Here is a 12,983-nt window from a genome sequence, read left to right on the forward strand (position 1 = left end):
TACCTTAGGAGGTGTCTTCCATTTTGACCTTGGGACTTCCAGCTCATACTCATGGCAGATGTTCCACAGGTGACCGTGGGTTTGATTCCCGGCATGGACATCCAGGTGGACCCTTAGGCAAGGTCCTTTGTGCTTAGTGGCCTACCTCAGGCATGAGTGAAGCCGCAAATACAAGAGCCATACCGGCTCGGACGTCGCCCAGGTTAACAAGGTCTGCGTCAGTTGCTAGGGAACCAGGGCAACTTGATGACAAATTGGCTACTGGAACAAGACATAGATGGACTAGAGCAGAAAACTTGGAACTGATGAAATGCTACTATACAAGCGTCCCCAGTGAGAGAGGTTACATACAGAGACTATAGGAATTATGGCAGCTCCAACAACCATCATCGACATTGACGAGCTGTCCATTCCGCATGCGCAGAATGCGGCATGCGCGGAATGGACAGCTCCTACTGCTCTCCCAGTTGCTGCTTGGTCTTTATGGGTTTTTCGGGGGGTTTCAAAAATGGCTGCCAATAATCACTTTGGTTTTGTGGCTAGGCCAAATTTGTACCCGGATTGCCTGCGTCGACGACTAAGGCCTACGTACATGGATCGTGCACGCTAACCACTGCACCACCTGCACGCCCTGGTCTTCATTTCGAAAACGAACACACTTTAGAGGTTTCCCTTTCAGAGAAATACAGTTTTCATTATGTGTTTCGGATATATGCACCTGCAATATGTGATCTGTTAACTATTTCTTGCAACAGGAAGAAGCAAGGAAACAGTAGTTAAATTCTTTAGGACAGTATGTCTTTAATTTAATTTTTTTTTATTCTTTTCAATAATATATACTCACAATTTCGACATCAAACTCTGCTGGATTTTAATACCTTTACTACAATCATACACTTCATGACACGTAATCAGTAAAATTTTAATGCTTTTGATGGGACCAATTCCAGTGTTCACCTTACAATGTGCAATAATTTGAATACACTATATTCAAAACTAAACAAAAGTTTGCATTTTCTCTCAGGTCTAATGAGGTTTCTATTGTTTCAGTTCTATTGTTTCAGTTCAACTAAATTCAGAACTAAATTCCACTTTACACATCATCACAACAAGAGCTTTGAGAACTTTTTGCCTGAAGGAATGGGTAAATGTGCTGAGGGAGTTATCATCAATCACGCAGGAAAAGCTAATTGCTTTGATTAATCAGAAGCCAGTTTAACATATTTTATCAGTCTGACTGAAGAGTGGCACAACCAAAACAGACTGTTGCGCTCGCTCTCTTTTGTCAATCATCTGTCTGTGTGTTTTCCTTATGTACCCATGGATTGTGCCTGCACTCCTGTCTAGACGCACAAAAGAAATATTTTAAGTTGCTGCCATTGCCCTGCCTGCTTCAGTGGAGTAACCCTGATGTTCTACCAGCAGCACATTCACCATATTAGAGCTGTATATTTGCAGAGGAGGTTGTGTGACAGATGGTGAAGCCACATGTCAGTAGATGTCTGTGCATGTGTGTATGTGTAGAGGGAGGGAGGGAGGGATGTAGAAAGAGACAGCAAAAGACTGACTTGCTGACTTTTTTCCGACCAGCCTAAGGCTAAATCCTTCACTAAGCTTGCAACTGATACAAAAACATTTGAAAGCTGATTTTCTTTTCTATGCTGATTTACTGAAAACCAAATATAAGAGCTAAATGTTGCAATTCATTTGTCTGTTTAGTTTTTATGAATAAACCATGCTAGAATATTTTGTTTTATTTGAATGGTATAGGGCTATCTGACAAGCTGGTGGATAATAAGTGTGCAGATTATGCTTCAGAGCCAGCTGTGCACAAGGCATGAATGTACATCTCAGGTGATTATAGTGAATCAATGTTGGTTAGCTACAGGATTAGTTATGTTTGCACAAGCCATAGGAAAATATTTAGATTTACTGTATTTTTTTTCTTCATTTGAATTTCAAATAATAATACATTTAAGACACATTTTCCCTTTGACTAAACATTGTCTTAATCTGATAGAAATTGTTAATTAATGATGACATTATTAGACTAAACCTGCCACATATAGATAGAAACAAAAAAAGTGGAAGAAATAACAAATATAAAATGCTTCACATGCAATATTGTTTATTTTTTAGGCTGTAAATGTCTTAGAAATAGTTTCAGTCATGCCTATTATTATATAGCATGTAGATAGGACCCTATTTGTGGGGAGGCTAAGCCCCTGGTAAGATGCTTTAGTGCAGGCACAAAAACACCTAAGTTTAAGGGCCCTAATCAGCATTTACATGCAAAATGTGTGTCCTTGTAGTTTTCTTTGGTTATAAAACAGTCGTGTTCTAGTTTATGTATTAGGCCTTTTGTAAATACATTGTAAAATAGTCAATTTCAAGACACAAGTGTCAAAATAGCTCTGTCTCTACAATAAATTGCTTTTACAATTTTTTCATTCTTATTTTGAAACAACAGACCATCATAAATTGTGATTTTGGTAGGTAGCCATAAATGTGTTTTGGAAAGTAATTAACTTTATTCAACCCTAAGCAATACAGTTTCAGTAATAAAGTTCGCTCTAAGTATAACAATATGATAACAAAGAACTTACTGACTTCCATCTATTAATTAAATGAAGAAAATAGGACAATGAAAACAGAACATTTTGAGTGGGAGTGATAAAGACTGTTTCAAGCATTTTGTTATTATATTAATTTGAAACTACATCCTGTATTTACAGAATGTTACAGCCAGGTTCTGTATAGATTAATTTGAGTATATTATTCAGGAGATGAAATTAAGTAATTTATAGGAAGGCATATGTGAGAAGAACTATGTCAAGTGCACAAGTGATAGCCAGGTGTTTCGCTGAAAAGTTAATGTCTTATACATTCCTAAGATATTTCATACATTTAGTTTTTCACCAAAGGGCAACATTCATTAATGGTTGTACGTAGAATCTATAGAACCCAGGCTATTGATGTCCTCACTAAGGTTTGTAAAGTTATACAGTGTGGTTTAATGTTACAACAGTTTTAAATAATATGACTGACTGTGGAGAAAGATTATTGCTTCTTGACACACATTCAGCAGCTTTTAACACTCAAAGAGCCACTCGACCCACTTTTCATGGAAAATAAAACATAGGGAGCTGCAAATTCTTTTCTGACATTCAAAATAAAGATAACAGTAATATTTTTTAACTTTTATGTTTTGTATAAATAACTGTAGTGCATTGTTTATGAAATTCCTGAAAATCATAGAAAATGAGATTTTGTCAAGCAGTAAGACAGAGGGAACAACAAAGGCATGCAGTGCATTCCAGAGGTAAGAAAGTACAGTGGGTTGGGTACATGAGCAGTTAGAAAAAAAAAAAAAAAAGCTGACAGCAGGTTGCAACAAGCTGTAGGACCAGCAACGGCTGTTGCTAATAGGACTGCTCTGTATAGGTTTTTCAGAATATTTAGTACTTAAAGTAATTTGGTCTCATGACGGTTAGATTGTTTCACATTGATACAGTGATTGTAGTATTGTATTGAACTAGCCAGAAATTAGTTGAAAAATACCTTACCCAATCCGTGGTCAACCTGCAGGCTCTCTTGAGTTTCAGCTCTTTCTGTGTTTGGCCCACGTTAGTAGTCTCCTTAAACTCACTCTTGATCATATCAGCCGAGTCCTTGTATGATGTGTTAAACCCACTGCCACCAGCAGAGCAGCTCTTGGGTTAGTAACAGTAGCATTAATGCTGAACAGGTTACTAGTGTTGAACCCCCCCCCCAAAAAATAGGCTTAAATGTCCATGCCTGTCAGGTCTGAAATTTGTAAAGTCAATAATTTTCCAATGGACACTTAGACCAGAGATGGGAAATGTGGAGTCAACAAGTCACCAACATGTCATGTATTTGTTCTACCCTGCCACTGAAGCAGGTGAGTCCAATCTTCACCATGAATCAACCTGTGCAGATTGGACTCCCCTGGTTAATTGGCTGGTTAGATTAAATACATGACATGGAGATGACTTGTATACTCCACATTTCCTATCTCTGACTCAGACGCACATACAGCGGCATAATTGGTAATAACACATTAAGGAAGTGATAGCCTGGCCTTTTATATATACAGTCCTTCATAAATTGTATTTAAATTCATATTAAATATTTTTTAAAAGAAAACATACATATAGAGATGAATATCTTTCAAAGATAAAATAATTCAAACCCCTTTCCATACCTCTTTTTTTCACAAGGGTACACACCAGAATTTGTGAATGCACGTTCATGTAGAGGCAGCAACATTATCTGTTTGCAATGATTCGTTTATAATAGTTAAAAAGTTACATGCACAGAGAAAATTACCTACTGCCTGCAGGTCAGTCCCCGATTGTTGGAATGAACCATTTTGGTGGATTAGAGATGGTGATGATCAAAGCGAGGCACACTAATAATAGAACCACATGATGCTCTGTGGAGAGCGCACTCTTGTGGGCTTTTCTGATTTACCTGTAAACTGAAGCCCAACAAAAACAGATTTCTGGGTGATGACTCCTTTAGCAATATATACTATTCCTTTATTTCTCTTTAATAAACATTTGAAAACATGAGCTGGAAATTGATTCTGTAGCAGTTATAAAAAATGTAAACCCAAAGATGTCATCAAAAATCTGTCAGGGTTTTATCTAAAGCTCGGACCCACATGCAGAGAAACTAATTCAGAGAGACCAGGGGAAAAGGTTTAACAGGTTTTATTGAAGAAATAAAGCACGGTGCAGTGTTGCTCTGAACTCTGCTCAGCCGGAACTGGAAGCTGAGGGGAAGACAACGATTAGTTCAGGCTCAGTGGGAAATTTCATTTGTGCATTTGGAGAAGAGGATCTGGTTGTTGACTCACGTTTCCAGAGAAGTTATAGAATCTTTCACTCCAATCTGTGTGCTGTTTTCCAGTGTTAGTCTGATTCGGTGGAGGGCGGAACAGGGTTTACCCAGAACTAGGTGGGTTGTAGGTGTAAGGAGAAACTGACTACCACTCAAATTTCCTGCGGTACTTGGACGGGTCGTAGTGGAGATGATTCCCTTGCTCAGAGAGTAAACTCAACGTCCTCTCAGGGAAAGTGGATCCAAACCTCCTGTCTGAATCCCCAGCTCAGTTTAAGGCTCAGTTGATCCCTCCAGGGAGTGAAGGTCCGAAATGTCCAGTTTGCAGGATGACTTCCTGCCGAGAGGCAAAGACAAAAAACAAAGTTAAAACTCAGGTGGACAAGAACTCAGTCTTACTCAGCAAAAACTCAGCTTGGCTAGAGTACCCAAAACTGGCAAACACTCTGGCATCAAGGTAGTGGCAATCAGCAGCTTAAGAGCACTCCGTTAACGAGGTAACCATCAGCAGGTGTGTGAGGAGGCGGACCAGAACCAGGCGCCTCCTGTTGGTGGAAGGGAGACAAAAACAATCACACAGACTGGAGCCCTGACAAAACCTTTGCTTAAGCACCTTACTTTATAACTAAAAAAAAAAAGTATATATATTAATTTGGGACAAATATTTCATAGACAAAAAACATAAAATACTTGTTTATATAAACTCAGCAGCTGTTTTGTTGATTTAAAAAAAAGCCATGAACAAGATTTAATTGACTCTATATCATGTTGTATTGACTCAGTAATCCTAATAACAGGTTTTAGCCTTTAACAGATTTTAGTTTTAACTTAAGTACTTTAACCTATTTAAGCACAATTTGCAAACATATTTTTACCCACTAAAACATATGTTACACTGTTATGCACATTGGATGCACATTGATAAACAAGCACAGAAACCCACTAAAGCACTGGTGTTTAAGCAGCATTCAAAATTTCAAACACATGTGACTTATGATTCAACAGCCCTCCTTCCTGAGGCGGAATGAGCCTGTCATGCAGGGTGTTAAGGAATATAACGAGGCGCTCAGTATTGTAGGGGGCCAACTGCATGAATATGACAGACTACGCAGTCATTGGAAATAGCAGCGCACATAGGTATGTTGGCCCCCTTCTGCCCTGGAACTGTAATAGTGGCCCTATGGCCAATGAGATACCTCCTATGTCACCTCTACAGAGGTGGAAGCTGACTTCATCAACATAAATTAAAACATGATGTGCCCAATTAGCTTTAAGCTCTATGATTGGCTAAAGAAAAAAGAAAGCAAAATCACAATTACATAAAAGTAACTGCAGTTGACAGTAACTGCATTATATGCCAGGGCATAAAAGTATAGTACTGCAAATTCTCCGTATATTGATCTGCTTCACAGCATCATGCTCACAGTATACTTTACTAAATACGCCCTGATCTACAACGCTGCTTCCTGGATTTCAAGCAGCCTAATGACATTATTTACCTGAACCAATGGCTGCCGCCTCCTCAGCATTCAAAGTTCTGTGTCTAAAACCACCAACCTGTAGCCTTTCAGTCCTATAAAGAATACATAAAATGTCGAAAGAATTGCATGATATACAGTATCTTACTACAGCTATATCTGCACATACTGTATAGCAACATTACCTGTTCTCCAGTCAAAAAACTTTCAATTGATCCAACCGTGTTTCTGTTGAGAAGAGGTTGGACTCTTTGTCTAGCCTCTTTAAGTGAAAGGCCATGATTTACTGTATCATCAAGCTACACCTCCAATTCACACACAGACTTCTCTTCCCCTGACTCCTTTTCCCCTGAGCCCTCTACCTCTAACTCTGACTCTCATCTGTCTAGACAATCCATGCTTGCAAAGAAGAAAACAAAACATATCACCTTCAAAGCCATACAGACTGATTGGAAATAAAAAAAGTTGTGTTAAGAAGTGTAAAACAGCTTCAGATATTTCATACCGATCAAAAAGTCTATGAGAGATGTGAAGATATGGTGTCTGTTTGGCTACCTTTGCTAAAGCAATGGAGTTTGGACTGCCTGAATGACATCTGTGTTAACTGTTTTCCAAAAGGGTGGGGAAAATGTGTCAAAGCAATGAGCAAGGGTGTCGTTTGCTCTGCTGAGATGGTGATGATGAAGACTGAGAGGTTGCCAGTTGCCAGAGGAGAGGAGAGGAGTTCAGATAAATCCCCTGCTTTCCACATTTGCTATTAGTGGCACTGTTGTTACAGAGTCATTAGAGTAAAGGCCAAGCAGTGGTGGATAGCTAACACGTCTTTGTACAGCGCCACAAGTAGCTGCCATCACAGGGGAGTAGGTTTTATCATAGCTAACCAGCTGCTGCCTGTCAATGAGGAAGGATTGTAAGTAGTACATTAAATATGGATCAACCCACATTTGGTCAATTTAATAGAAAAAAATAATTAATTGTATTAGATTCAAATGAAAAATCTTTTATTATATCTAAAGTTTAAGGACTGAAGTAATAAAACTGCGCTTTTGCCAGTTGCAAGCAAAAGATTTGTGAAGATTTGTCTGCATTGTAAAAAGCATACTTTCTAACTAAACTATAATTGTTGACCATAACTGCAAATAACATGTACGGTAGTAGCCATTTAAACTTTTTCCACTTTCCTTGATGGGCCCTTGGCTGGTCCTCTATAATTCCTTTTTAAACATCAATGTTTGTACTAAAATGTTCTTCCTGTCATAATTTCTGGACATTAAGATCTAAAGAGAAGCATCACCTCCTGGTCAGACCCTGTAATTCTGTGAAAGGGTGGAGTCAGAGTAAACAAATATGCAAGAGGGGGTCACTCCAGTGGCTGCTACTGTATTCCTGTTTGATGCAAGCCAACAGAATAAAGTTGTTGGTAGCCATACATTTAAAGGCTTGTGAAATTTTCAGATTGTAGAAAAGGTCATTTACTTGCTGCAAATTGTGGGAATGTTGGAATTGTATCCCTGTATGTGCTCCTCCACAGCTGTGAGGATTAAAGCTTATATCTGTTATGTGTTTGTTGTCCTGTAGATGTGGAACACACAAAGACATCTTATTCCTCTGGATACAGAAATGGTGGGTAACCCTTTGAAAGGGTGCCCAAGAAAGCTGCAGAGTAAAGGCAAATAACATAGTCTTTAGAAGATATGATGCAGTAATGGTCCCTTGACTCCCTTTTTCTTTCTTTATATATTTTCATTATTTGTGTCCAAGGGAGAGGCCACCTTAACTTTTAAATATTTTTTTTCCCTAAATAATGACTTGTCAAAATGGAAACTCATAAATCATAAAAGCTTAGGATGGCAAATGGCTCTGAAAGAGCACAGATTGCAGTTACTAATCAGTTCATATGGTAACTCAGGCATAGAAAATAACTATTGAAAGAGTCTCTAAATGATTTCCACATCAATAGTTGTTTTCTGATGATTTTATAAAAGTGCATTAAATTGATGAATAAATGAAAGAGAAAATGTTTCCCCAGGCAATTATAACATAGGTGCTTTCTTCTATTTTCCATTCTTCTTGTTTTTAAATAAATTTATTCTATCCAGTGGTCTTCATTTGGATTCAGTTATTTGGTTATAGTAAATCAGTAAAAGGTTTTTTTACAACTCAACTCAAAATCTTCATTTTAAAAGACAATAAATTGTGTTTATTTCTCTCCAGAAACAAAAAAAAAATGCAATAAAATCTTCAATTAGAATTTTAGAAAGCAATGCCATAATTTATGGGAAATTTGTCAAGCTATAACTTGGTTTGGATATGAGAAAAAAAAGGGCACTGCTAAGGCTAATGTTTAACTAGCAGTTGCATCAGTACTTAAAGAGGAAATAGATACATTTAAATAAACGTTAAAAATATAAAGTAGTCTGTGTTGGAGTTTGAGGTGCATTTGTGGCGATTTTTTTGTCATCCATATTTAAAAACAGTTGCATTTGTTCTCCGTTTAATGAGTCGATGGCAGCAGGGACTCAAAGTGGCCAAGTACATGCAAGATAGCACAGTTCCTTCAATTGATTTCACAAGATGTAAAATCATCATTCAAACTACCGACTTTTTTTTCTTCCAGTATTTAACGACAGTAGTGGCTCGTTTTTTTATGAACAGTAGGCTGACAGGAAAGGGGGATGAGAGAGGGGGAGAGAACCATAGGCCGGATTCAAATCCGCACCAAGGACTGAGGCCCCCATACATGGGTCGTGTGTGCTAACCACTACGCCACCAAAGCACGCCCAACTGTTGTTGTTTTTTTTTTTTTAACAGGAAATGACCCTGGAACCTTACAAAACATGGTAGGACAATAAACAATGATTAGAGATGACTGTAACATTACACTTACATTGCCACTAAAAATGTAATTTTCAAAATTTGAAGAAAAAGCTTTTGATGGCACTATAGCAATCAAATGTGTATCACATTAATGAACAATCTTCTTGCATATTCCCAATACAATTTTTCAACATTTCATCTGTTATCATAAACTCTAATCTTCAAGCTTAAAAGGACTTATATCCATCACCCTAATCTCCAGATCGCTCTACAACTTCTCTTTGAAATCGAGTTTTTATTCTGGGAACAGCTTGGTGTTCTGCTGTTGTACCATTCTATATGCTGCCTGGACAACTTGCAGCACATTCTCATCCCAACTCATCAAATATTTACTTGATCAAGCCCCCTGTGTGTCACATACTGATGCTGCGGGGGTACCCCTAGTGCTACGTATTGACAAACAGCGTGCATGACAGGTTGTACTGTAGACATGCAAGTGACCTGCGACAAAAAATGTGGCTTATTTCAGATTGTTCAGATTGAAGATTATGTAATATTTTGCAAGTTCCTTCCTCAACCTACCATACACCTAGCATGTCAGTGAATGATGAGAAGGGTAAACGCGTTGTGTCAGTATCTGACCCTCTGAGGGCGTTATTACTATGTGTCAATTTTTAATGAGCTGGGAGTGAGACTGCCTTTGCCTGGGATGCAGCATGAAGAACAGAGGAGAGCATGCTGGTCCTGATACTCTACAAACTTTGTATATCTGCATTGCTTTGCTCCTAGATCATTAACTTCCTCACTAACAGGGTCCAGGTGGTGACATTCCCATCTACCCATCTGATCCTCAACACTGGCATCCCACAGGGATTTGTTTTCAGGCCTTCCTTCTTCGCTTTCTTTACACGTTATTTTTCTGCATGGAGGATTCTCCTATGTCTTATATATCTGACCTTTCTGTAATATTTTTTTCCTTTTATGTTTGTGATGTAATATTCTACTTAATGTTGTGTTTTCATTAGCTTTTACTACAAAATCATCACAATTAAAAGAAATAAACACCTGAAAATGTCTGTTTTTAGTTAGTCTATATGTCGTTTGATACTTTGCTTACAGACTTACTGAAATTATTTAACTTTTAAATTCAAATTTAAATTACTCGATATCACTTTATGCAAAGAAACTACACAAAAAAGAGATGCTGACAACATGGCATAATAACCAAAGAGAAAACGTAATTATTAGAGCATTTCATACGTAATATGCTGTTTTAAATGTACATTTCAGACATAATCTTTGAGAAAGAGTATTTCTGCCCTTAAGTTTCAAACCTTGAGCTGTACACCCAAAGCAAAGGCTAAATGTTGACAGCTGCATTCTTTTCTTTTTTTAAAGTCAAGAAACTACAGTACAAATCAAGCCTGGAAGCAGATTGCTTTGACTATGACACATTAAAAATCTGATTAAGTTCAGGGCTTCATGTTACCAGAATATTTTCATATTTTTTTACTGATAAAGTAGTAAAGAGACATGGGATCTCCTCTGACAGCCTCTATTAGAAACTCCCATCCAGCCTCATGGAGAAGTTTTAGTGAATACTGTTTTAGTGATATATTTGTTGGTGGCATGTCCATGATTTGTCATTTCAAAATAACTTTGTGTTACATCATTTCTATGTGGAGTAATATTGCAGCTACCAATCAAAATGTGTCTTTGCAACAACTTATCTGGGTAATAAATAAAAGCTATTAATTTCCACCCTCACAAAGAAAAAGAAATTGGAAGCTGCTAAGTTACACGTCAGGTTTTTCACTAAGAAATTGAACATAAAAGTGTAAATCATAACAGATATTTTTTTCAAAGGGACAAAGACCTGCACTTTTTAATTTCCTGTGTTTTTCTTGAACAGGGGAGGACCACACACTCCGCATCCTGCTCTACTCGCTTATCTTCTTTTCGAGTGTATTTGGCAACCTACTGATTATCGTGGTGCTCACATTCAACAAGCGCATGCGCACTGTCACCAACACCTTCCTGTTGTCACTTGCCATGAGTGACCTGATGATGGCCATATTCTGCATGCCTTTCAACTTGATCCCCAGCATTCTCAAAGACTTCATTTTTGGGGCTTTGATGTGCAAGATAGTGGCCTATCTCATGGGTGAGTAACAAAAGCACTGGGGGAATGGGTCTACTGTTGGGGGTTAGATGGGGGAATTTCTGTGTGTTGTCTAAGTCTTTATTTTAGTCATAGGATCTGATTAAAACTCACACACCCACACATTCTGGTTTAACTGTTTAACTTCTGTCATTGCATTGACCCTGACTTACACCAACTGTGATTAATCAAAGAAGCATCCATTAAATTCAATAAGAGCTGCAGAGATCCACAGCTCAAATGGGGGAACCTGATGGTGCAATGTTACAACTATTGTCTAGCAATCTGGTCTGTCCACACGAAGGTTAAAAACAAAGCAATTGTATAACCTGCATGTATTTTGCAAAACATCATATAGGAGGCAATTTTGTCCTGTTCAACTAAGAAAAAAACTAATTTTATTGACCTATAAAATAGGGTTGTCACGATACTAAACTTTTCAACTCGATACCGATACTAAGGAAAATATTCGATACTCGATACCATTTTCGATACCCCAAGGATAAAAACAAAGACTCCAAAATTCAACAGAAATATTTTCATTAAAAATAAAATACAATAAATAAATAAATATAATAAACAATAAGAACAATATTTTGAGGTTGTATGCTGTGCACAATATTAAGCAAGCTTGATAAAAAACTTACAAAATTAAAATTAAGTGTTCCTTCCTTGGCTATGCTTTGCACAAATAATGACACTAGCCAAACCGGTTAAGAAACAAAAATAATTAGCTGCACCTGTTACAAAAAAGTGTGAAACTGAAAAGTGCACAGAATTATTCAATTACACAGTGTTCAGAAAGTGCATTTCCCTCTGTTCTGCACTTTAGATGAATGAAGGTTTAGGTGCCACTGGTGGTAGCACTGTATCGATACTTTTTGAAAATGAGTATTGTATCCGGATACAACGTTTCAGTATCAATAGTTTTTTTGAGTATCGATACTTTTGACAACCCTACTCTAAAATAACCTCAAACCATTCATTGTTTTTCTTTGGGAAAATACAAAAAGTTAACTTGAGATAAGAGACATACAAGGTATCTTTAACTGAAGTATACACATATTTTCTCTTAAAATTCTAATTGCTTTCCTAATGGAAAATATTTTTTTTTTTATATAAATCTTTCTGGCCCTTAAATACATTTTCTGTGAGGGTTGATAAAGCTGAAAAATGAGTGATGCACATATGACAATCACATTCTGTTGGCAAAAGTAATGAAATAGAAAGCAATTATACTTTTTAATTCCCTTAAGACATTTAATCAATTACCCAAAAGCTTCTTAAATAGAGATAGACTGTCTTTACAATTACAATATAGAAGATAATCTAGAAGAGAATCTATTCAGGTCTGTTATGGTGGCTTCATATAAACTTAGAGTATTTTTAATAATCAGAGCTGTAGATTTGTCTGTTCTCCCATAAAACAAAAAATAAATTCCCTGGCCACTGCTTGTGGAGATGAGTGTTGGAACTATGCCAGGTTTGGGTCTTTTGACTAAGGCTTTGATGTATTTGGTTGTGAAAGCTTGTTACACTGACCAAAGTCAACTACTCAAAGCACAGAGTGGCTGAGTTCCAGCCATCTAGATGTGTTGGCATTAAATCTATCATTGAGAATATTCTAATAAGGCAACAGCTGGTGGTGAAGCACCATCTAA

General features: G+C 37.4%; 1 protein-coding gene across 4 annotated transcripts in view; it reads left to right on the top strand.

Moving 5' to 3' along the window:
• LOC107099853 (cholecystokinin receptor-like) overlaps positions 1–12,983 on the top strand; it is a 51,661-nt gene that overhangs the window by 15,197 nt on the left and 23,481 nt on the right. For all 4 annotated transcript variants that reach the window (XR_001481980.1, XR_001481981.1, XM_015398128.1 and 1 more), the window contains exon 2: positions 11,074–11,325. Coding sequence is in view for 2 of the 4 variants with exons in the window: in XM_015398128.1 (XP_015253614.1) it covers positions 11,074–11,325 (252 nt within the window). In the remaining 2 variants the exon portion in view is untranslated. The remainder of the gene's footprint in view (positions 1–11,073; positions 11,326–12,983) is intronic.

The sequence above is a fragment of the Cyprinodon variegatus genome, unplaced genomic scaffold (assembly GCF_000732505.1).
Source record: "Cyprinodon variegatus isolate N-32 unplaced genomic scaffold, C_variegatus-1.0 Scaffold913, whole genome shotgun sequence".
NCBI lineage: Eukaryota > Metazoa > Chordata > Actinopteri > Cyprinodontiformes > Cyprinodontidae > Cyprinodon > Cyprinodon variegatus.